At 43.3% G+C, this 26285-nt stretch overlaps 1 protein-coding gene across 1 annotated transcript in view; it reads right to left on the bottom strand.

Annotated features, from left to right (window-relative positions):
• Positions 1-26285, bottom strand: part of col28a1a (collagen, type XXVIII, alpha 1a) — a 36849-nt gene that overhangs the window by 10410 nt on the left and 154 nt on the right. The window contains exons 2-21 of the mRNA XM_076105693.1: positions 15752-16317; positions 14013-14033; positions 13670-13729; positions 11793-11846; positions 11650-11694; positions 10987-11013; positions 10593-10637; positions 10461-10505; positions 7056-7109; positions 6886-6954; positions 6722-6790; positions 5505-5573; positions 5161-5229; positions 4986-5054; positions 4829-4897; positions 3693-3761; positions 3531-3602; positions 1779-1847; positions 1328-1399; positions 74-142 (exon numbers count right to left, since the gene is read on the bottom strand). Of these exons, the coding sequence (XP_075961808.1) occupies positions 74-142; positions 1328-1399; positions 1779-1847; positions 3531-3602; positions 3693-3761; positions 4829-4897; positions 4986-5054; positions 5161-5229; positions 5505-5573; positions 6722-6790; positions 6886-6954; positions 7056-7109; positions 10461-10505; positions 10593-10637; positions 10987-11013; positions 11650-11694; positions 11793-11846; positions 13670-13729; positions 14013-14033; positions 15752-16317 (1682 nt within the window). The remainder of the gene's footprint in view (positions 1-73; positions 143-1327; positions 1400-1778; positions 1848-3530; positions 3603-3692; positions 3762-4828; positions 4898-4985; positions 5055-5160; positions 5230-5504; positions 5574-6721; positions 6791-6885; positions 6955-7055; positions 7110-10460; positions 10506-10592; positions 10638-10986; positions 11014-11649; positions 11695-11792; positions 11847-13669; positions 13730-14012; positions 14034-15751; positions 16318-26285) is intronic.

Below are 26285 nucleotides of genomic sequence, written 5' to 3'. Positions count from 1 at the left end.
TAAACTCTTTAGTCAGGGTGTCTGTTTCATGTATGTGTGTGTTCGCGTTTACTGATTAACTAGGTGTCATTACCTTTGATCCTGGTAAGCCATGCCCAGCAGTTCCAGGTAGGCCCACCAGTCCCGGACTCCCCGGCTCTCCCTGAACGAAAATGTCAGTGAGATGACGTTAAGCTGCCAGCACATAAGCTTGTGTCAAGAAGACCATGAAAGCAAAGCAAATATTTGTCACGTCGCTCTCTAGAGCTTAAATAAGGATGCTTCCTTATCAGTACAGTTTAACTTCACTTCAGCAATATTTTGCATATGCAACTGCTAACAGGTGCACATTTTGGCCAGAGTTCATTATTAAAATTCTGTTCTTCCTGTTACATCTTAACATTAGACTTATTGATTCATATAACACATTTGCATCGTAATATTTTAAGCGGGCCCTTAGACCATTAACAAAAACAATATTTTTCAATGACTGCTCTTTTAACATAACTTAGTTACAGATTTAAACATAACATAATCATATTTTAAGGGGCACTTGGGTATTAGAGTTTAAAAGTATTGAATTCATTGTAATGGAATTTAAACAGAGCAGAAACAGAAGTACTTTTTGTAATATATGGGCACACCAATAAACTACTGTAATGTGAAACCTTAAACTGTTAAGTAGTGTCGCATAGTTGATTATGACATTGAATTCATTTTTTATGGCATATGGGGTTTTATGGCAAATCTTTTTTCTTGCAACTGGTTGAAAACTATGCATGTACTATTTGGCCCATGACCCCTTCGATTTTTCTGTATATAGCCCTCAATCAAAAAGGTTTGGCCACACTTAGTCTATGCACTTCAACTTGATTGTGGAAGTTTCCATCTGTCATGTGGGACTACCCTTAAATTACTCTTTAGAGTTCCAAACCTCTTGAACCAAGACCCTAAATTAACCATCCAACCATTAAACACATCCTGATCTTTAACTGCTCTGTTTCTGGAAAAGCTGTGAGAGCTTAACCTCTCCAGTGTTGGATTTCTCACCTACGTACAAGAGCAGTTGTGTGAACAAATGAACCTGTGGCGGCCGTACCTCAGTCTGTTGGGACTTGGCTTGGGAACTGGAGGGTGGCCAGTACAAGTCCAGCACGGACCAAGAACAAAGTGTTCACTAGTAGCCAGTTCCATTTCCTTGAGCAACATACCAAACCCCTAACTGCTCGGTGGGCAGACCACGGCTGGTATGTGTATGTGTAAAATAAGAACTTGGAGTGAAAGAATTTAATTTCCCTTAAAGGGAACCTTCTTCTTATAGTACCTAGGGGTAACCTATTCAACATACCTTAGCTCCAGCAGGTCCAACAGGGCCTGATGACCCTGAAAGTCCCCTAGGTCCACGGTCACCTCTGTCTCCCTGAGGAGAAACGCATACACATGACGTGTTACATTTCAGCCCCTCTGGTACCGTAGCAGGAAGGTGTATTGTGCTGAATTCAAAAAGCATCTCTGCAAGTTAAATACAACTTAATACAATAATCCAGATTGTCAAATATGCATGTATATGACTGAGTGAATGAAGACTTTGACAGTACAGGTATGTAAATATGTACAACAACCACTTTGTATTCTTAGTTGCTATTTACGCACGTGTCCTAGTTTTTACAACTGTCACGTTTGAAAGAACCCACATGCAAGGGCTGATTAAACAGAAATGCTGAACAAACTTGGAAATTGGGATATCCTCTAAGAGATTGGAAGTTTACTTGGGGAGCAGCTGCACTGTGGCTGATTACCTTTTCTCCAGGGATGCCTTTCCCCGGTGCTCCCTCTAGGCCTCGCAGACCTGGCAACCCCATCTCTCCCTAGATCAAATAGCAGATCAAACAAACATTTCTAGCATGTGACGCTTGTGAGTGGTGTAGTTACTCTTTAGAGACACCATGAAATTGCTTCTTTACTTCCTTGATATAGTCATTCCTGTTGAAACAAGATGCTGAGGTGGACACGTAATGCAAAGAGGGGTTAATTTATGTTCACTCCGATAGGGCTGGGTATCAGTTTGCAATACCTTTAATATCACCTGAGATAACCCAGTATCAAGTAGTATCCACACTTCTCCAGTCAAACAATACCTGCAATCTATCCTGTTTGTACTAGAAAGAACTGGAAAAAGAAATACTGTTTGCATGGTGTTGAGTGCAGCCAATCACTGCAATCATTCTTTGATTTAATGCCACGTGTGATTGGCCCACTATCGCAGCTGCTTCAACCCATACAGCTCTGAACACAGAGATATCTGAGGTGGCGGTTAGCAGATAATGGTGTTCGCAGTTAATGGTGTTAACAGAGCTAACAACAGCAACAGTGCTGACAGAGGTAACAGTTTGACCTGGGAGGGGGGGAACCGGAGGATAGGCGCTACGTTTCTGTGGTGAATGTACGTACGTGGACTTCGCTATCAGCATTAAGTGCTGGATGAGCGCTGGATGAGTGCTGTGCAGTGGCAGTGATTTGCTAACCAGTGGGACACGCAGTTAACATGAAGTACTGTACACTCTATTGGTATCTGTATCACTTCAAGGGTACTAGTATTGATGTTGGCATCGTAGTTTTTTAAACCATACCCAGTCCTTCTTTGTAGTGCATAATAAGGTCACCAATTAATGTGGTCGGTTACATTTGCTGTTTTCTCTCCTAACTTCAAGCTGCTACAGAGAGCTGCAGGGATGATGTATTTTTGTAGGCCAACCCAGAAGTTAGCATCACACTGGTTCCCCACAAAATCCCAATGGGATTTTTCCATTGGATTTTGGATGATTGCAGAAAATAACTTCTGTGGCAAACAAACACTTATGATACTTACAGCTTTTGTTTGGCAAGATAATCTTCACAGATGAACACCACTTTTATGATTTTTGAAGTGTAAATGCAAACACCAGAAGTAAAAAGCTAACGCTAAAACTACACCATGGTCACGACTTTACGTCACCACCACTAAGCTAAAGGCGGACAAGTGTTGAAGTGATGACGTTTAGTCATCTCATTTAGATACTTGTTACCAACTGACATTTTTATTTACTGATGTATTTTATGTGGTCGAAAAAAAATCTCTAGCTTGTGTTAAAGATACCACCAGAGGAAGGATTCCTAAGGGGTTAGCTAGCTTACAACAAGCAGCACATCAGCTTGATGCTTCTATGGTGAAATATATCAAGAGCTATAGAGGATAACTTCTCGGTACAATGATGCAGGTTTTCGAATTATGGTGACTTTTGCTTCGTTAGTCTGGAAGCTGATTCATACGTGTTCACACAACTATGTAATAAATAATACATATCTTATTAACAATATCATTTCAAATACTCATCTTGTTGCACAGTAATGCCCATGTCATAGCTTCACTGTCTTCAAGTGATAGTTCTGTTATGTATTTTGATGACTACCCATTTCAAAATATAGCAATTACCTAACTGTTTGGTAATTGGTTCAACATCTGATCGTGACTCAATTCAGATTGAATTTTAAGAAATGTGACCGTGACTCACCTTAGGCCCACCAGCTCCGTCCTCACCAGGAATGCCAGGTATCCCGGCAGCCCCATCAAGCCCTAGCTCCCCCTGGAACAACACACAAACTCAACACTTCTGGGTGCCACCCGGCTGAACTACTGAACATGTTTTGTTTAATGGGGACTTTGGTTGTCTTACCTTCGCTCCTGGTTCACCTACACCCCTCTCTCCCTGAGGTCCGGACTCTCCGGGGAAACCCTGGTCGCCCTGGGAAACAACACAAATCACATCAGACGACCAGCAACGGAAAGATTCAAAAAGGTGTTTTTAGCGCTCCATGGTTGGTGTCAGGTAAATCTCATACTTTTACAACTTTCGTGGAAATTAAAATAACCACTGTGAGAAAATCCAGGTACAAAGCTGGTGTAAAATATCATTCCAAACTATTAGGCTACTCGAATTCTATGCTGTCCACATCCATCACAGTTTGCAGACTGTCTGCCTGGTTTAAACCTTCCATACACTCAGTCGAGGGAACGGACAGATTCAGGGTGCAATGAGAGACTAAAACAGACGTCTTGGGTGCACTTATGGTTTCAGTTTCACCTCAAAATGAAGTGATTCAGATAAACTGGCTGCAGGTTTGTGTAGCCTCTAACCTGTTCGATCAAATGACTGCTTTTTTTTGCACATTGGATCTATTTTTAGTGATGTCACTCGAAAGCACAGAATTATGATAACTGTATTTTGTACAGTAACCTCTTAAACTGAAGAAGCCTTTTATATCAGGCTTTCTGTGTCTGAAATCCCAATTTACTTTCTCACGAGGAAGTAAATCATTGACTGTTTTTATATCGGGAATGAATGATAGACTTGTACTTGTATAGCGCTTTTCTATATGAGACTACTCAAAGCGCTTTAACACTACATGTGATCATTCACCCATTTACACACATTCATACACTGATGGCAGGGGCTACCGAGCAAGGCACCACCTCAGGACTCTAACTAGCCCTTCATACCCATTCACACACCGCAGGAACAGCTTACGGGAGCAATTTGGGGTTAAGTGTCTTGCCCAAGGACACATCGACATGGACTAGCGGGGTCGGGATCCCGCTCTATCCTAGTTGCCACAAAATAGTAAAAGAACTAAGTATATCTATTTAAGTGCTTGCCCAATCTTGCTTCAAAGCCATGTGTTATAGTGTTTATTTTCTTTCATAATGAATCAAATACATGGATAACTTACTTAATGTTTGTTTAACTTTATTCATTCTTCTAAATAATTTAAACGCCACAGTGTCAACTCTTTACCCATAACTGCTACTGACCTTTGGTCCAACTATACCCAGTCCAGGAGGTCCTCTGGGACCAGAAGGCCCATCTGGCCCTAGGTCCCCCTACGGCCAAAGGGAAACATCAGAATTTAAAGTGTAGCTACACAAATAAATGATAAACAGGTGGAGGAAACATTTTCATTGGCCTTGCCTTTTCTCCTTGCATGCCTGCCCCAGGAAACCCCACCAAGCCTGGCAGCCCGGGGGCTCCTGTGTTTCCCTGAGGGTTAGAAAGGTGAGAGGTCAGACAGGTCGTCCTTTACAGCATCGCAGGTTTTCAGTAGACATGTGTGCAATCCAAACCATGTTTAACAGTTAACCCGTACCTTATCACCTTTGTACCCGACTCCTGGAGGTCCACGGCCGCCCTTGGGACCCTCATACCCCCTTTCACCCTGCAGGAAAACACAGTGGGAGGGTCAGGAGAACAGGAAGAATAACACATCAAACCTTGGTTTTATCTTAAGATTCAAATCATACAACCATGTGCAATTCATGAATAAAACAAAACTTTAAAACCGGTCTTTCTTCCCTCTATGGTTTTAAAACACCAATCATATTTGAAAACGCATTGTTTTTGGAAATGTTTCTCGCTGTCCATTGTCTTAAATAAAGGATCAATAAAATGACACATACTAGTTGTCGTGAACCAGCTTGTTCTGGAACTTACCTTGGACCCTGGAAGACCCTCACCTGGAAACCCTGACGATCCTTGCATCCCTGGTGGCCCTGCTGGACCCTAAACAAATATAGTAACTGAATAAATACTGAATGAACAGATATTTCAATATATTACCGATCGTACTGGAAGCACTATAATATTCATGCAACAATTATACAAGGCCAGTTGCTAGAAAAGCAGCTGTACTGCCAATAATAACATATAATAGTATCCTTTAGTGTATCTCAGCAGATAAAAACAAAACGATATGCTTGGAATGATCCCTTTTAGTTTGTGACAAAATTATTTTCTAAAATTTGAGTGGGCTGGCCCTTTAAATATAATTACTATGGAAGCAAAGGCAGGCCATAATAATTTGAATTTTATAGGCAATTGAAATGTGACCACTACCGACTACTAAATGTTTAAATTTGAATACCTGTTGTAATATCAGTTAATATCAGTTAAATATTGAACTTTGAAAATCAAGTCTGAATTTTATAAATGTAATTATAGAAATTCAGATGTCGAAAACTTCCTTTCAAATTTTCAAGGGTTCACAATTACAAAGAAAAAAAATAAAATAAACATTCAAGTTGCTCAAAACGAGTTTGTCAAATTTAGATCTAAATACTTAATTCAGGTCCTAAATCTTTCTTTAAGTCGGATTCAATTCAGACTCCACCGCTACCGAGAATGAGCAATCAAGCCTGAATGGAATCTATCAGACCTCCGTCCTATCAGGTCACGTTCTGTCGGATGATTCAAGAAATAAAGCTCAGATGGAATTGACCGTGGACACTGGAATTCACTGGAAGCTTTTTCAATTGCACCACTTAAAACAACCTCGACATTGTAAAGACCGGAATTTAAAATAGGGGAAAAAAACATTAATGGTTTCCAAAGTAAAGTATTTATCATAGGGTCAGTTATTATTCAACCCAGATTGTGATAAACATTCATTTATTTAAAACAACAGACACATGTAGATGTGTTAGCTGATCAAATATCATGTCCGTTATAAGGGCTTTAGTTTGAGGTTGATAATGTTATTTATGGCACACCTGCTTTAGCATTTGTAGCTGGGTAGCGCGGAGGCTAACATGTCTCTGTCCCAAAAAACTAATCTCCAATGCATGTATTGATAGAATATTCAGTGACAATATCTAAAATATCACAGCCATGACAGTATATTTCTGTAGTTTCACTTAGTGTTGTGAACTCACCGGTGTTCCTGGTTCACCCATACCCATTGGTCCAGAAGGACCTGGTCTTCCATGGTTCCCCTTGTCACCCTGAAAAATTAAGTTTACAGAATGGAGATAAACTGCAGATGGAAGTAGGACAATGTTCCTTATTCAATCAAATTCCAAACCAAACCCAAATTTACCTTGGGACCAGGGAACCCAATGCCTTTATCTCCTGGAGGTCCAGATGCACCCCTCAGTCCTCGCTCACCCTGTTAGGGGAGGGAGGAATTAACAAATGTGCCCGTAGCTTCAACCTGTGAACAAACTGATTCATTTGCAATATTTGAAATTTGACTGCCAGTGTTCTTACTTTAGATCCAGATGTCCCTTCTGGACCCTGGTCTCCAGGTCCTCCCCTGGCTCCCTGAGACAGGAACAAAACAGTAAGGGGCAATTCAATATATACAAACCATAAATAACATTAAAGCAATTTAATATAGAAAAACTAAACTACCATTTTAGTTTAGAGTTAAAATAACGGAAATACAACAATGGTTGTTTTTATTTTTGTATTTTAATTTTTCAGTTCCGCAGTCCTGTCACCGCCAACTCTCTGGGAAGTATGTGTCTACTCGGATTCACGGCTCCATTGAGCCCAGGTCCCTGAGAGCATCTTCGACTGCACCACATGCAGGATTACCAGATATCTTCTTTGTTCCACACATTTTCCTTTCCCTAGGAAAACCTGGATCCTACATCACCCACAATCCAACTTGGTAACAGTTGGAGCCTGAAGGCTCTACAGTTGGAACCTGAAGGCTCTACAGAGGCCCGGTGAACTCATTTCTTTCTAACTCCACAACCCCAGATTGTTTTCATTTTCAAATCTGTAGTCTTCAACTTCAACTGACCCTGACGCTGGTTTAGACTAAGGCAGAGAATGTTTAAATGTAACTTTTAATCATACATGTCAGATATATTCAACCTGTAAGACATTGGGAACAGAGTGTGTGGCACTGGCCTGTGTGTGACTGCCCTCTGCTGGAGACTACGAGCAGTGTGACTGGACTATATGGACGTCTGCTCCACATGAAGCTCTCTGACACACAAGTCTGTCCTCAAATGATAAAAATCTACAAAAGTTCAACACGATATCATGAAAAAGTAAACAAATTCAACTAAAGCATGCCGATAAATCATGTCACACAAATATCAAATTGGCGGGACTTTTATCAGATGGTCAAAGATCTTTAAGACAAGTATTTATCATACATTGTCGATATTTTGTGATTTCATAATTCAAAGTTTAAATATTGTTGATGTTTTAAAAACAATCAGAGCTTTCAAATGCATCATCATGCAATATATCCTCACAACGGTTCATATGATATCTTATAAAAAGTATTTTTTTTTGTGAGTTTTCCTACGCAAGCCAGCAACACGTGTGAACTTCTGTCTTCAGAGGAAAAGTCAACAAACCTGCATGCTGACTGTGATAGATTACCTGACTCAAGCTAGTAATACTGTCCGTAGGTTTTATCTCCAAATATCCAAAGTAAGAGTTGGGCTTTAAGAAAATGATATCCTGCTACCCCGCTACAACATGCACAAGATAAGCACAACCCAAACCATCAGGGCATTTTCATCAACTAGGTCTTGTTGTATTCAACCCAAGTATTAGTAATCAAATAAGTGTCTTACACACAAAATGTCCATTAAATCAAGAGAAACACAATTCTAAATGGAGATATATAAACCAAATGTCCCATAATTAATTAAATTAAATGAGGACTCTAGAGAAATGTCAATCAATTAAATGAGGACTCTAGAGAAATGTCAATCTTTTTTGTGAAAGAGATGTGGTGTGAGTGCACGCGCTTCCAAGATTCCATTCACCACGCTTGCTCTCGGCTTCAGCACACCTCCACCAAGGCCTTATCGTCCAAGAACGTTCAGGAAAACAGGTTCTTGGATCACTTGGTGCTCTGTTTATATTTAAATACATCAACTGTTTGCTTTTTAGAGCAAAGTCGTCCAGAAACTGAATTAAACCTCAAATGATCTCCTCCTTTAGCTCCTCTCACTGATCTCCTCCATGCTGCTTCTGTTAGTTGATTCGCCCCTCCCCCCAGCTCACAGGTGTGTCTCATTATTCTCCTCACTTTTCCCACTTTTTTATTTTAATTAATGTTATATATTCTAATTTAATACAATCTACTTTTGTGTATTTTGAGTTTGTCCACTTATATTTACTTCGGTCAAATAACAGAGTTTTTCATCTCTTACATGTTTGAGGGTTTTTGGTCACAGTAAAATGTAATCATTGGTAAAATGTCGGATGGTCAGTCTTAAAGTTAGGGTAAACTAAGATAACACTCCCATCACTTCATTTGTGTAGGAGCTGGAGGTGGCATTTGTATCGTCATGGAGATGCTGCTTCATCATCTGTCCTTCTCAGATCAAAATCTCTGCAGAGCAACGCCGAAGGGATTTGCACCAGTAACAGTGAAGTCTAGACTCCGTGAAGTATAACTGTTAGCCACAGGACTCTTCAAACTGCACCATTTCTATTAAAATCCTGTACTGTTCTGAGGGGCTGAACACAGCTCCATGCAGAAGCATGCTTTGGAAAGTGGAATGTAAAAGAGATGTGATTAGAAGTAAAATGGGCCAAAACATGCAAAAACACCAGCTGGTCCTTTATTAAATTGAGATAATGTCGTCGTAAACTGACTTTTCAAGCTGCTGGAGCACTGGTGGATACTGATACTGTGACGGTGTATGCTTTGGTGCTCTAGGTTTATGAATACACTTCTGACAGTGTGTGGAGGTAGATTCCATGGGAACCAGAAGGACGTAAAACCTAATGGCACTCTGACGATTGGCTGCTGTTGTTCTACCAACGCTGAAGGGGGCAACAAGCATTTAAGGAGAGAGGGAATGGATAACATGTGCCCAAATCCTAATCCTCTGGGACAACGTCTGCTCAAAGACTGCAACCAAACATTGCAAGCTTGGATTCCCCGCTTTGGAAAGGCTACATTAGGAGGGGGATGAGACCTAATCCACAGCTCACATTCCACAAGTGCAGAGCAGGAGATGGACCCGCAGTGTGTGGCTTTCACTGCAGCGCAGACTGTTTCAGCGCGGGGGGGGGTGGGGGGGGGGCACAGGAATCTTTCAATTTGACCACACAGCCATTGAGGTATGAGGATGAGGGCTCATAGGCATCGAGTTCACTTCACTTTTTAAATTAAAACACGTCTCAGTTGGGTGTACTGCATGTAGTAGTCATATCTTTTAAATATGCAACCAACCTACTGCATGATACCGGTATGGAGTTACAGCATGGTCGGACAATAAAGTAACAATAAAAATATATAAATATATTTCATATATATTTCATATATAGATATATCTATATATCTTTATATGAAATGAAATAAAATGAAATATATTTAGATTTTTTTCAACATTTACTTAATTAAATGACATTCCATAATATTTTTGGACTTCGGATCCATATTTGTGAAACATTGTGTGTTAATGAAATTGGTTACCAAAATAGACTGCTTGAATGTTTTTGGACTTCACAATGATCACAGAGCCTCAGACTTTTGTCCAATGTGAGGGAAGACATCTGAACTAAGAGACAATCTGTTATAATGTGAAACCATTAACTGAGACTCTGTGTATAATGGGACACCAATGTAGCCATTCATAAATGCAAAGAGTATTGGTAATGGGATAAAAAGTACAACAAAAATAACTTCACCTGCTCTCCTCTGGGGCCTGTGGTGCCAAGAGGTCCATCTGTACCCTGAGGAGAGACATCAGTTCAGTATCACTATGTGTACATACCAAATAAGAAAGTATTGATTAAAAGTAAATACATATTGAAACCTACTTGTTCTCCCTTTTTACCAGCGACACCACATTCCCCCTGTACTCCCTAAAAATACAAGCAGTAAAGAAACAGGTAAGTGTAGCCTTCTATAATATATATATATATATATATATATATATATAAATATACATATATATATATATATATATATATATATATATACACACACACATATATATATAAAGTGTCTGACACTGTACATAAGGTCTGCCGGCTTTGTCGTGTGAAACTATGACAACTGTCAATGTATGGGATGGCCAAATCACAGAGCCCTTTAAACATGGATGTCAAATAGTTAAGATATACTTTTTTTAACCCGGATTGGTAAGTGGTGAATCCTTGTGAATAAAAATTGTATTTTAAAAATGATATCAAAAATAACAATAATACATACCTTTTCCCCTTTGCTGCCAGGTCGACCCTAGAAAAGGAAGATTTAATTTCACTTATATATCAGACACCAATATCTGTCCATCAGCCATCATGCTTCTGTTATAGAAAGTTTCAGGAAATACACCTATTCTTATAGAGAGTGAGATAGAAATGATCAGGCCGCGATTAGCCTAGCTTAGCATAAAGACTGGAAATACGGGGGAGCTGTCCAAAAATGAATTTCTTGGGTGAAAACAGCTGGGTCCAGTAACTTTTCAAAGTCTTGTCATCACAATGAGGTCGTCACAGCAGAGAGCTATGAGTTACCATTAACCTGTTCAGACTGACTGTAGCCGGAGATACTGCACAGAAGTACATTTTATTCTGTTGTAATATGAATATTTGAGTATATTTTCTATGTGTGTAGAATGAAGGGGTGTTTTTCCCAAAGTCTTACACTAACAGAAATAACCTAAAATCAAAGAGGAGGTCAAATCAGTCAGAATTACTTTTGCCTCGTAAATTGGTCCATTATTTCTTATTTCTTATGGTAAAACACTGAAGAAAAGATCGATAAAAATCCATTGGGAGCTCCCTCCATGCCTCTCAAAAGAACAAAATACCATACTCAGATCTACAGGCTGACCCAGGCCGGAGAAGGTCGAGAAAGATATGTAATGATTACCTCAAGGCCCTCCATTCCTGGACGTCCGTTAATGCCAGGTTTCCCCTGCAGTGACCGAGCCCAGACAAAACAACACATCAAACAACATTTCATGGACTTTCTCTGTTACCAGCGCTGGATTATGGGAGACAATAGGGACTTACACGAGATCCCTTTGGACCCGAAGCTCCATCAAACCCCGGCTCGCCTGGTTTCCCCTAGATGAAAGAAAAGGGAGAGATTGTGCCGAATGAGAATATTTGGGCCCCTTTTTAGTTTGGACTCGTGTATGTATAAGCAAAGGTGAGACGGGGCATACTCAGTGTGACCTGTCTGTAACCCCTGCCTAACATAAACCTCCACCTCAGTGCAGCAGGTTCTCAGATCTTCTCAGCCTGGTGTGTTTGCTCACGTTTAATCTTCCATCATTGACCTTTGCTTCTTTCCAAGGGCCTCTCTACCAGGGAAAACAGCCCCTGCACCAGGCCCCTGCACCACCTGCTACACTTACATTGTGGGAAACATTTCCTGCTCTTTCACATCTTTTCCTTCTAGTGCTTTGAATGCCGGCCAGACGCACCTGCTGTTTCGAGGCCCCCCAGCCCCAGGTGCTGAGGCTGGGAGAATCCCCTCCTTCGCTATCCAGGGTCAACAAGCCACTGTGTGAGGCTTACTGGGCTCTGTGTGGAAGCGACTGTCAACCTGAAGCCAGCAGACACTACCACAGCTGGGCAGTATACTGGTAGAGAAATAGCAACCCAGGCTACACATTGGCATTGTGCTTTTCTAAAAAAAAAAAAACGGGATATGTGGAGCTTAGCACTTCTGAACCAGAAATATGTTTCGATGTCAACCTTGTATCGCCAGGTTTCACCAGAAATGCACAATGTCACATGGTTACTGGTGTGAATGACTCTGTGAAGGTTAGAAAAAAGATCATGGTTTGTGTTTAAATAATAACTTAACAATGTAACTAGCGTAAATAGATAAACGGCCTTAGCGACTTACGTATCGTCACGTAACAACTTTACTTACCAACTTTACGTAACAAGCGCAAAGTCAACATTTACTTTTGGTTTCACACGGGACACGTAGAGCGGTCTCCTGGGTGAAAGTCCTGTGTTTGTTTGACCCTCCCACACGCCCTTAGTGGACTTCTTGACTTGTTGTAGCCTACTGATTATTATTCCACGTAACTTTCAATAGCGGTCGCTTACTCTGACTGCATGCAAAAAGTAAACATTCAACATATTTGTGGTTTGCAGAAATGTACGATGCCAACATTTTTTCCGGGTGAATGGATTAGCTAGATCAGCTAGTGGCACGGCTCAGGTGGGGAGACTGGACAGTTGGTCTGTCCATCCGGTCGAACACTCCGATACAAAACAACTACTTAAAAGATCTTCAATAAAATTCAGTCCAGATATTCAGGATCCATTGAGGATGATACTAGGGCTGGGCAATATGACATAGTTGGACTAAACAATCCCAACTCAACAAGTACAGTATGTAGTCATAAGAGCTACTACGCTCACATATCAACAGCCCCATCTCCATTCAGTCATGAAGACCATGCCATATGTGGTTGAGATCCAGACAAGGCTAGTTAGTGGACTTTGAGTTGGGATTGGTTTGTAAAACTGTGATGATATAGATTATACATTACATTACCTGGCCCTATTTTTGTTTTGTGAAAAATGTTTTGAAGGCTCATGGAAAAGCTAGTGGGTGAACTTTGGTTGCGATTGTTTGTGAAATTGCTGTTTCCAAGGTCACAAATACATTTCTAAGCTCAGACAAATGATCAGATTTATGTTGTCTTGTTATAATTATGTGCATTTCCTTTTTTATAGTGGCTCACATCTCGTTGTTTGTCCTGTTAAATTACATTACGACCAGTTACAGATTGGTTGACCAAACTTACAGTTATATCTCATTGGTTGTTGTAGCTATAAATATGTATTAAGAATTGCTATACATGTTGGTGTAAGCACATAAGGACGATGATTTACAGCAAAGGAGCATACTGTAATACACTCACCGTGCTTCCAGGGTGACCCCTCTCCCCCCGCTCACACGGACAGCTCTTTGGCTGCGGGCACTGAAATAAAGACATGGGGAGAACAATATATAATTATACAGTTTAAAATATAAACTAAATCAACAATGTGCTTTAGACACAAAGAAAAAAAAGAAAAAAGGTGAAATAATTAGACAGTTTTCGTCATTTTTGTCAAGGCTAATGTTTTTTTTTACTGTTCATCTCATCTTGAATTAGTTTCATGCACAGGACAACACTGTTTTAAACTGCAATACTACCGAAAATGATTATGTGAGTGAATAATCACTGGGGTTATATTAGTTAAACACCTCACAGTACTTACCCCAATTTTGACAATTGTGTTCTGAAAGAAAAAACAACAACAGTTACTCACAGTCCAATCCTATAGAAATCATAAACTTGGACCAAGGTAACATCGCACATTAGAGGTACGTATGTGTCACATTAATTATATTTAAAGGTAGCCTGAGATTTGACTGTCAACAAAAGATGTTTGTTTTTTTTCACGTCATATAACAGTCTTACTTAATGTTTTGAAACTACCTAGCATGCTTTTCCCCAGCCGTCTACCTCAGTGGGCCCTGCTGCGCCACACATCTTTTAAATGAATGAGGAGGGTGCCTTTTCTTTTGCTTTAGTGCAATTGAATTGGCCTGAATGCGCCCTAACCTTGAATCCATACTTTTCACATACCCCGGCTCATTGACTGCACTTCACTTTACAACCCTTCTTCACTTCCCTGGAGTCAACACGAGAATCGAACCAGAGTATATTTCACTGGCATGACTGTGAGTAAGCCGAAACTTGGGTTTGTTTTTGAGTAAGACTGTAATTCCCCAATGTATGACTTGATACTAACTTATAACATTAATAGCATTACCACCAGCAAAATGCTTTCGCTAATTAAAACCATACTTTACTTTATAACTGCGGTAGTTATGTCAAAGCAAACCACTAATACGCCTATTTGGAAATTACCTCCACTAAGGGAATTTCACCGATGTCTCTCACTGCAAATAACCTCGGACTTTACTTTTTAACCCTTTCTCTAACTGGGAATGTTGGTATTGGCCGTGGTAGAAAAAGTAAGCCTACTCAAAACTTTTTTTACTAAAGTAAACTAAAGTGTGGGCGACCCTGTGGAGAGGGTCATTCTTCAATCAGAGGATCGGCGGTTCGATCCCCGGCTTCGCTAGTCGCATGTCGATGTGTCCTTGGGCAAGACACTTAACCCCAAAATTGCTCCCATAGCTGTGTCTACGGTGTGTGAATGTAGTATGAATGTTAGATAGTCCTGATAGGCAGGTGGCACCTTGCATGGTAGCTCCTCATCAGTGTATGAATGGATGTGAATGGGTGAATGATGACATGTAGTGTTCAAGCGCTTTGAGTGGTCGGAAAGACTAGAAAAGCGCTATAAAAGTACAGTCCATTTACCATTTAAACCTATTAACTATTATTGTAAAACTATTAGTACCGCTCAGTAAAAGTACAATTCACTCATAACTCAGTTATATTGGGGTACAATCAATTAGAATAGTGGTATGATTAAATATTTTTCATAACCAAACAGCATAATAAAAATAGCTGTTAGGGGCCCTTTTATTTGGAAGCACCCAGGCCCAGGTTGTCTACCTTGCCTATTGGTAAAGTCCGTTTTTTTTCATCCTGTGAACCAGTGTATTTCACCGGAGTTTCTGAGTGGCTGCAACTTGGGTGTGTGACACAACTATGTCATGGCTGGTGTTCTGCTGAGGTACAAAAGGAAGCGCAGTGTTGAGTGTGAAGCCAAGCATTCGGCCTGTCCTGAACAAGCATATTTTCAAACAGCACTGCAATAGTGTATAATCCTACATTATTCATCTTTGCTTTCATAATTGATCTATATATATTGTTTATCTATATGTCAGCGGTTGTAATTGCTTATTTCATGGCCTTCTGTCTGCACTCTGTTTTCTCCATATGTAGTAGATTTGCGAGTGCAACGACATCATCAGTGAAACTTCAGACTACACTGAAGACCAATAACCCCGCTACAACCCTGACACAGACATGACTGACCAGTTCATTGAAGAGTCTGTCATCCAGCTGGCTGTCAGTGAGGCTGAGGACGTGCTGCTGCGGGGGGGCGCTGGCGATGGATCTTAGTCTCGCACCCATGGAGCCGTCCCTTGGCGGGCCCGACAGCCTGATGGCAAACACCCTGATGTTGTGCCGTTTGGCCTCAGAGGCCGCTGTCACAGCGCTTGGGCTGCGTGGGTGGTCTGCTCCGTCCGTCATCAACAGTGCCACCCTCAGGCTGCTGGAGGACGTCTCACGGCCGAACAACTGGGTGGAGTTGGTGATGGCGTAGGCGGAGTAGGTGCCGTGGCCGATGAAGGTCATGGAGGCCACGCGGCTCTGGAAGACGTCCAGGTCCTGCCAGTCCCTGAAGTTGTGCTCCACTGACACAGTGCTGCTGTACTGCAAGGCGGCCAAGCGCAGACGCAGACGCCAGCCGGCCGACTGCAGTTGCAGGAGCTTAGTGCTGAAGCGCAGGACGAAGTCTTTCTGTCGCTCAAACAGCAGAGATTTGGCTCTCTCTGAACTGTCCACGATGAACATGATCTCCACCGGGCAGATCATGGCTAGGTAGGAGCCAAAACACAGCCGGATTACATTCTAATTCAACCAGTTAGAGAAGTGTCAAGCAGCCGGTGCAGTGACACATTAAAACTTCTACAATTAACTTCTACCTGCATGTTTCAGAGAGCAGTAGGCCCTATTGTTCCACCAGCAATGGTACCTTTACCCATCCAACACTTCAGAATAATTTTTTCCTGAACAAACCCTTTCTGCCAATGATGAGACATCTCTAAAACTAATGAGTGGATTTTTTTCAATAGAACCTCTCCACCAATACATTGGCCAATATTATCTGATCACATTTAGTTTTTACTCTCAAAAGGGACATATTCAATTTCAGGTTCATACTTGTATCCATGAGAACCCAGAGTTCAGACCAGTTCTTACACACTTCTCTGCGCTTCCATTAGAACAGTTACCCACCCATAACCCCACAGAGACTGTGTCTGCCCCACGGCCACTTCAATTAATTAAATTAAAAGTAAACAGTTGAGGACTTAAACAAAATAACCTAATCCAAGTTAATACTAATGCAACAGTACAACAAAATGGGATAATAAAGTTGGACTCTTAAATGTCAGATCTCTGTCATCTAAAGCTGTATTAATAAATGATTTAATATCAGATAATCATATTGATTTATTTTGTCTGGAAAACAATATAGCCAATTATATTTGTTATTGTGTATCGCGACCAAGGTCTGTATTCTCAATAATATCTGAATTATCAAGTTCAGTCCTTAAAACAGTTAAAGTAATTATTGTCTGTGATTATAATATGCATGTGGACATACAAATGATAGCCTTAGTACTGCATTTATCTCATTACTAGATTTAATTGGCTTCTGTCAGAGAGTACAGAAATAATTTCTGCATTTGTTCTGCATTGTTCTGGCATACGGCATTGAAATAGAAAATGTAATTGTTGTGAATTCTTCACAGACAGAGACGATAAAGTTACGGAGCTTTTATTCTGAAATTGTATTGGATGTTGCGGACTGTTTCCGCTTCCTGTTGCGCTAACGGTAGATACTACGTAGGACCAACGGTCGAATCAGATCGAGTCATTGACGATAAAATCGGTCATCTATTGTTCAAACTCATTCTTCATCTGTAAATCTGTCATCAAACTATAAGACTGAATACAGAAACATATGGATCAAACAGATGTCTGCGTGTTCTCTGACCAGAACCCTGTAGTGGTCAATAATCATCTTTAAATCAGCAACTCAGGGGTCGAATCCCCAACAAATGGTCCTTCGAGTCCGGATTAATTGACAGAAGATGACATCTGAAGATAGATCTACCCATCAGCCTCATTTCGAAGATCAGCAGCGTCATGCGAGACATCATTACGTCCCCAAACATCTTGAGGACTATGTCCTTGCCTACAATCCACAGCGACCTGCCCTTTCCTCCCATTCTACAGAGGAGCAGAGAGGAGTAGCGGCCGCAGCAGAGCGTAGCCGAGCGGATGCAGCCTCTTATCTGGGCAGACGCGCAGCCTCACACAGCCCCAGCTCCGATGACCTGCTGAACAGCACTTCACTTAAACAACTCATCGAATCCATCTCTAGGAACGAGAAGGAAGAGGACGCTGAAGTGGTGCAACTAACACACAAACTCCAGCAGTATGAAACCAGACGTCGTCGTCGTCAGGAGCTGTTGGAACACATCTCTTCCTTCATGATGGAAGAAGAGATAGACAAGGGTCATGACACCAGGAAGAGTGCCACACCCCCATCAATACCTTCATCTCCCGTGCCTCACCCCCAGATGTCCCTCTTCTCCCCAAGCCACTTGCTTTTATCGACAGAGGAGCAGGCTAAGGACACGGAGCCTCAGGCTGGTGGACATATAACAGGACACATGTCTGGGAGACCAGAGGTTGAGACTGAAGTTAGAGCCTACACTCCTATAGCAGGAGACCAGAGACTAAATTCTGCATTTACCCCAGTGCTTCCAGCCTCATCGTGAGCGGTTGGGCTCCTTGTGTTCTGTAGTTTCATCAGGCATGATGATACCTACTCCGGTCCAGCAGTACCCTACTAGGTCAGATCCACTGCAGCCTCATACCTCAGGGCTGCCTCGCCACTGTGGTGATGCAGGACAAGCGCGTGGACAGTTGATTGCTACTGCTCCGGTCCATGAGCCTATAGCAGTCTCTTACAGCTATCCAGCCACACAGCATTACCACTCACCACAAGTGATGCCTCATGGCCTTTTCAGCCATGGCCCGCCTCACTATGCTACAGTGCCTTCATCACTACCACCACTTCAGCAGACTCCATCTGTGCCCAGAGGTAATTCATCTGCAGCTGCCATCAGGTCAGACTGTGACCCCATACAGCTCTGGTCTGCCACACCGCCCTGCATATGGTGTGCCATCCATCCATCCATTTTCCACCGCTTATCCGGGGTCGGGTCGCGGTGGCAGCAGGCCGACCCAGACCTCCCTCTCACCGGCAACATGTTCCAGCTCATTCTGGGGGATCCCGAGGTGTTCCCAGGCCAGCTGGGAGATGTAATCTCTCCAGCGTGTTCTGGGTCTTCCCCGGGGTCTCTTCCCAGTTGGACATGCCTGGAAAACCTCCAGTGGGAGGCGTCCAGGAGGCATCCTAATTAGATGCCCGAACCACCTCAGCTGACTCCTTAAGACGCGAAGGAGTAGCTGCTCGACTCCAAGTTCCCTCCTGATGACCGAGCTCCTTACCCTATCCCTAAGGCTGAGCCCGGCCACCCTACAGAGGAAACTGATTTCGGCCGCTTGTAGCCGCGACCTTGTCCTTTCGGTCACGACCCAGAGTTCGTGACCATAGGTGAGGGTAGGAACGTAGACCGAGTGGTAAATCGAGAGCTTTGCCTTCCGGCTCAGCTCCCTCTTCACCAAGACGGTCCGGTGCAGCGCCTGCTTTACTGCTGCAGCCGCACCGATCCGCCTGTCGATCTCCCGCTCCATCTTACCCTCACTCGTGAACAAGACCCTGAGATACTTAAACTCCTTCGTTTGAGGTAGGCACTCCATCCCCACCTGGAGGGAGCAATCCACCGGTTTCTGGCAGAGAACCATGGCCTCAGATTTGGAGGTGCTAACTCTCATCCCTGCTGCTTCACACTCGGCTGCAAACCACCCCAGTGAATGCTGGAGGTCATGATCCGAGGAGGCTAACAGGACCACATCATCTGCAAATAGCAGAGAGGCGATCCCGAGACCCCCGAAACTGACATTCTCCGCCCCCAGGCTGCGCCTAGATATCCTGTCCATGAAAATCACAAACAGGACCGGTGACAAAGGGCAGCCCTGGCGGAGGCCAACACCCACCGGGAACGTGTCTGACTTATTGCCGAGAATGCGGACACAGCTCCTACTGCAGTCGTACAGAGACCGGATCGCCCGTTGTAATGGGTCCGGCACCCCATACTCCCGCAGCACCCCCCACAAGACCCCCCGAGGGACCCGGTCGAAAGCCTTCTCCAAGTCCACAAAGCACATGTAGACTGGTTGGGCAAACTCCCAGTCCCTCCAGTAGTCTTGCGAGGGTAAAGAGCTGGTCCACTCTTCCACGGCCGGGACGGAATCCGCACTGCTCCTCTTGAATCTGAGGTTCGACAAGCGGTCGGAGCCTCCTTTCCAGCACCCTGGCATAAGCCTTCCCCGGGAGGCTGAGTAGTGCGATACACACACTCACACTTCAGCAGACTCTATCTGTGCCCAGAGGTAATTCATCTCCAGCTCATCAGATGCAGCTGCCATCAGGTCAGACTGTGACCCCATACAGCTCTGGTCTGCCACACCGCCCTGCATATGGTGTGCCAACACCCAAAATCCCAGACTTCTCCACTGACTGCGAAAGGGAGTTCGCTAACCTGAAGCTGGCTGTAGACAATCTGCTCGAGCCTCATACAGAACTGTCCGAGAAGTATAAATATCACGTGCTACTCGAACATCTTAAGCTGCCCGAGGCGCAGATGATTGGTCAGTCTTGCCGCCACCATCCAAACCCATACTCAGCAACTATGCAAGCCTTGCAGTTACAGTATGGTCAGCCACACCAGCTGACACAAAGCGAGATAGTAGCCATTCTGACCACCCCAGGTGTGAAGCCTGGTGATGCCCACATCTTCCAGAGTTTCGCCCTACGAGTCCACCTCCTAGTGAGTATGCTGCTCTCCCTAGAGGGATCCAAGGGTATGGAGCTAAACTGTTGCTCTCATGTCGATCGCTTACTTAGTAAGCTACCAAAGTACCATAGAGATGGGTTTATTGAGTATTTACAAGTGCAGGGAAAGCTGAATAGCACAAGTCTCAACCCCTACAACCTACAAGATCTCAATGGATGGCTTCAAGGTAAAGCTCAACAGCAGCGCCTGTCCAGCAGATTGGTGCAGCGCTACCAAACAGGACAACCCCAAGTAAATGGAAGGGAGAAGATCACGTCAAAAGGCAAAGGTCAAGGTGTCTCTGTATATCACAGTACAGGGCCCCAGAGTCCCTCCAGTAACCACACACAAACCAAGAAACCATTCAAAATACAATGCCTCTTCTGTGACAGCAAAGAACATTATATCAGTCGCCGTCGCAGTATCACAGAGCAGTCAGCAGTTGATCTGGATAAGTGGATAACAGAGGGAAGGCGCTGCTGGAAATGTGCACGTACTCATGCGCCTGAGTCGTGCAACCTCAAGAAACCCTGTAGTGACTGCAATGGTATTCACCTCCAAGTCCTCCACGGTGTAGCACAGCATCGAACCATCAACTCACAGTCAGGGGCCACAGAAAGCAGAGTCTACCTGACACCCAGCATTACATCAAGCAAAGTACTGCTGAAAGTAGTCCCCATCCTGCTGCACAACAAGTCCAAGTCTATAGAGACCTTTGCTATCCTGGATGATGGCGCACAGAGGACTACCATCCAGATATAACCCACAGAAGCACTACAAAGTGCAGGGAGCATTCACAGCTGAAGGCCTAGACCTAGTAGAGCAGACCTACCCAGTGCAAACACTCCAAAGACGACACACTCACCTGCGCGGGATCCCATTGAAGTCTTTCTTTAACGCCCGTCCAATGGTGTTGCTTGGATCAGATCACGTACATCTGATTACTGCCACTAAGCCGGTACGTAGAGGAGCTAACAGTGGACCTGTTGCCAGCCACACTGCCCTCGGATGGGCTTTACAAGGTGCCGAAATGTGTGGATCCCAGCCAACTGCAGTGCAGCAATGTCTTTTCACCACAGTCGTTCCTCCAAATGACCTCTTGTGCCGAAACGTGGAAAAGTTATGGCAACTTGACGTTCTCCCTTTTCGGAACAAGAAATTGGTAGTTCGTTCCCGTGAGGACCAAGAAGCCATGAACCTCTTAGAGACAAAGACGCACGCAGAGGGTCAACTCTGAAGGTGTTCAACGCTATGCAACCCCTCTCCTGAGGAGAGGAGCCCCTCAACTGAACAGTTTGACTCATTCAGTCATAGCACATCTGCGAGCCACAGAGAAACGGCTCAAGAAGGATCCGGAGCTTCCCAGAGGAGGTCACCGCTCTCAAAGCACAGAAACCGGTGCCAAACCACAGCCGCTTGGTCAGCCTCGCCCCAGAATGGGACCCCTCAACCTGCTTAGTCCGAGTAGGAGGGAGGCTGCGAAGGCTGCAGAACACAGACCTAGGAGAGATCCATCCGATTGTGCTCGATCCAAAGCACCCAGCAACAAAGCTCCTCATCAAACACATGGACGAATGTCTGCTTCATCCAGGTACGGAGCGGGTGTATGCAGAACTGCGAAGGCAGTATTGGAACTTGCGAGGACGACAAGCTGTCAGACACCACCAGCTCAAGTGTCCATCCTGCCAACGCTGGCGAGCTCTGCCCAAGGTCCCACAGATGGCGGACTTGCCACCACAGTGCCTCCGGCTTCTCTGTCCACCTTTCTATTCAACAGGTGTCGACTGTTTTGGCCCTTACCTGGTCAAGATAGGCAGGAGGACCGAAAAGCGCTGGGGTGCCATCTTTAAGTGTCTCACGACCCACGGCATCCACGTTGAACTCCTGAACTCTCTGGATGTAGATGCCTTCCTCCTTGCTCTTCGTCGGTTCATCGTGAGGCGAGGCAGACCGAAGGAGATACTATCAGACTGCGGTACAACTTCCGTGGCGCTGAGCGGGAACTCCGTGAGACTTTTGCAGCTATGGAACCACAGCTGAAGGAACAGCTGATGGAATACCAGATCGACTTCAAGTTCAACCCGCCGAGCGCTCCTCACTTCGGAGGAGTATGGGAGAGAGAGGTTCGTTCCATAAAGGCCGGCCTTCAAGTCGCAGTTGGGAGCCAATCAGTCTCTGAAGACGTCCTCTACGCAACTTTAGTGGAGGTCAAAGGCATCCTAAACTCAAAACCACTAGGGTATGTGTCAGCTGATGTCACTGACCCTGACCCCATCACTCCTAACATCCTCCTCATGGGGCGGCGGGATGCATCGTTGCCTCAAGTGGTCTATGCCCCCACAGACGCTTGTGGACCAGTTTTGGATCCAGTTCACCCAGAACTATTTGCCCACTCTTCAGACACGGCAGAAGTGGCAGAAGGCCGCTGATAACATTGCTGTGGACTCAGTCGTTCTGATTGTTGATCCATCGCTTCCCAGGGCTCAGTGGCCCATTGGGAAAGTATGTAAGACAGTCCCTAGTCAAGACGGATGTATCAGGACCGCAGAGGTCCTGGTGAACGGTAAAGTCTACACAAGACCAGTTGCTCGTCTGATCCAGCTCCCTGAGCTCAGGGATGATGCATGAAGAATTCCTGTTATTACACATTTGCTGCTCAAATGTGGGTGCGACTGTTGTGAATTCTTCACAGACAGAGACGATAAAGTTACGGAGCTTTTATTCTGAAATTGTATTGGACGTTGCGGACTGTTTCCGCTTCCGGTTGCGCTAACGGTAGATACTATGTAGGACCAACGGTCGAATCAGATCGAGTCATTGACGATAAAATCGGTCATCTATTGTTCAAACTCATTCTTCATCTGTAAATCTGTCATCAAACTATAAGACTGAATACAGAAACGTATGGATCAAACAGATGTCTGCGTGTTCTCTGACCGGAACCCTGTAGTGGTCAATAATCATCTTTAAATCAGCAACTCAGAGGTCAAATCCCCAACATTAATAGTCTTTCCCAGGCAGCAACCTCCGGTTCTGCCGAGTGAAGCAATAAGGAAGTGTCTTAAAACTTGCATCCTCTCTACTGACCAGCAGGGGGCGACTCCTTGCATGTACTTGCATGGAAGTCTATAAGAAAATGACCCTAAAAATGGCAGTCCACAAACCAATGGCTGAAGTCACGATCACTGCGTCTACTTGCTATCTACAGTCTATGGTCTTTCCACAGAACCCTGTTTTATCGGACCATTATTTAATAACTTTAGAATTCTTATTACACACGTTATTAGGCTTCTGACAGCATCTTCCCAAAGGCTTGGCGCCCACTCTCCGGTTCCAAAGGTTCGAGTAAACACTGTTAGCTCTGTCAGCATTTCCGCTGCAGTTTGCACTTTGTTAGTTAGCACCGTTAGCTATAAGCCGCCGGTTGGCCGTCGACATGTTGACCTGCTTTATAATTATACAAGACACGGAAATATCACGTTCTACAACGTAGGACCTTTAAACATCGATACAGGTATGGCCTTAAAAAGCCAGCATTGGAAGGGCTCTAATTTTCAACAATGATTATGGTCCCCAGAGGATGCAAATCAACAGTTCAATGCACAACAGCCAGGATAGATAGGCATTAGAGCCACAGCTGACTGCTCGTAGTGTCAGGGTTGTTATTGCTCTAAATTGTATCTCACTGTGAAGCTTGCAAACAGTGCTTTACATTAGGCACGATAATCAGGAAACTGCCATAAGGGCCGGGGTGTGACATTTAATCAGTGTCGATTCTGCTCTAAATCATAGCGTTATGGTATATTCTAACGCATACTACTTTAAATCCACCGTAGAGATCAACATTTTTATTTGATTGACATTTTTCTGCAATTTTATTCTGAAAGAAATTATGTCTATTTATTGCTTTTAAAGGTGACATAATGAAAAACTCCCTTTTTCAGTGCTTACCAACCAACAAACTGTGGCCCTACATATGTCACATGCAGGCTCATTTGAAAATACAGTTATATTCAGATAGACAGTGTGAAAACAATAATATGGTTTTTGAACATTAAAGTATGTAAACATGTTCTAGTAGAAACCCCAAAATACAAGTATGCACCTGAAAACAATCATGCCAAGTCCCCTTTGAGTCCTTTAACACACGTATGTGTATTCAGTCACAACACTTTGTGTTCAGATAATGTAGATATTGCAATAATAACTTTTTTCCCCAGACGTCATCAGTGACTCTAGAACAGGCATGTCCAAAGTCCGGCCCGCGGGCCAATCACGGCCCGAGGTCAGATTTTATATGGACCGCACCTTCTGTCTTAAAATGCATTATTTATGGCCCGCCAGCACAGTCAAAACGGAATGAATAAATCATACAAATTCAACATGCAATTCCTCTTTTTACCTCATGGTGGCAGCACCACTCTGTAACTGTCTGGCTGTTTGAAATGGGCTCTGACCCTTGACCTGTCATGTTACGACAAGTAAAAAAAGGAAAGTCGATAATGAGGGCCGCGGCTTCCAGGAGAGGTGGAGATCGCAATATTTTTTTCACCGAAAACCGAAACAACTGTGTCTGCCTAATTAGTCATGAGACTGTTGCCTTGTTTAAGGAATATAATGTAAAGAGACACTACGAGACCAAACATGCTAATGCTACAACAAGCTATCAGAGCGACCGTGCTAGAAAAGTGAAGCAACTCCAAGATAACTTGGCCTCACAGCAGCGGTCCTTTTCACATGAAAACATCATCAAAGTAAGCTACCAAGTGGCCATGGTAATTGCTAAACATGACAAACATGACAACGTTTATCAAAGACTGTGTTATGAAAATAGCAGAAAGCATAATTGCCCCGAGAAGAAGACCGAGTTTGCTAATGTTTGCCTGGCTCGTAACACTGAAGAGCTATCATCACATACTAAGAGACAACTTGATTTGTTTCGTTGGCCTGTTTCATGTGTGTTGAACTTAAATGTGAGACAACTTTTCATTACCCTCACTAAGTCATATTTAAGATTGTCTTGAGGTGAGAATATTGATCGGTTTCTATGTAATTAGCTTTTAGATGGCTTGTTCTTTGTGTTATCTGACTTTCAAGATGTGAAAGAAAGGCAGAATAGTTGTTGAGATGTGGTCACACATGAATGCTTACATTTGGTTACATTGCTATTTGCTGTCATTGAAAATAAAATGATTAAATAACAATGTATGTATAGGCTACTTGTATTGTTTAAAATAATGTCAGCAGGGACTGTTGGCCCTTGGGCATTTTCACATTATCAAATCTGGCCCTCTTTGAAAAAAGTTTGGACACCCCTGTGGTAAAATAACAATGTCAGGAAGTAAAGCGACATTTTTTTATCAACCTGACAAAATTACGTTCTTGTGGGAAGAAAAGAAAAGGAAACAATGTAACTTCTTTACATTCTAATAGAATGTAAAGAAGTTACATTGTATCAGAATGTAGCTTCTTTACATTCTAATAGAATGTAAAGAAGCTACATTGTATATAATGATTCTATTGAAGTTATTCCTTTTTTAAATGTTTTAGATGAGTCACTAACCACTTTAAAATAGTGATTATAGCTGCTTACATTTGGTTACATTGCTATTTGCTGTCATTGAAAATAAAATGATTAAATAACAATGTATGTATAGGCTACTTGTATTGTTTAAAATAATGTCAGCAGGGACTGTTGCCCCTTGGGCATTTTCACATTATCAAATCTGGCCCTCTTTGAAAAAAGTTTGGACACCCCTGCTCTAGGATAACCTATGTACTGTATCTTTGGACAAGGTGATGCATTGAAA

Source organism: Anarhichas minor, unplaced genomic scaffold (genome assembly GCF_050575085.1).
Source record: "Anarhichas minor isolate MPS153535 unplaced genomic scaffold, ASM5057508v1 ptg000033l, whole genome shotgun sequence".
In the NCBI taxonomy this organism is placed as follows: Eukaryota; Metazoa; Chordata; class Actinopteri; order Perciformes; family Anarhichadidae; genus Anarhichas; species Anarhichas minor.
This window is presented reverse-complemented; position numbering and strand designations above follow the sequence as displayed.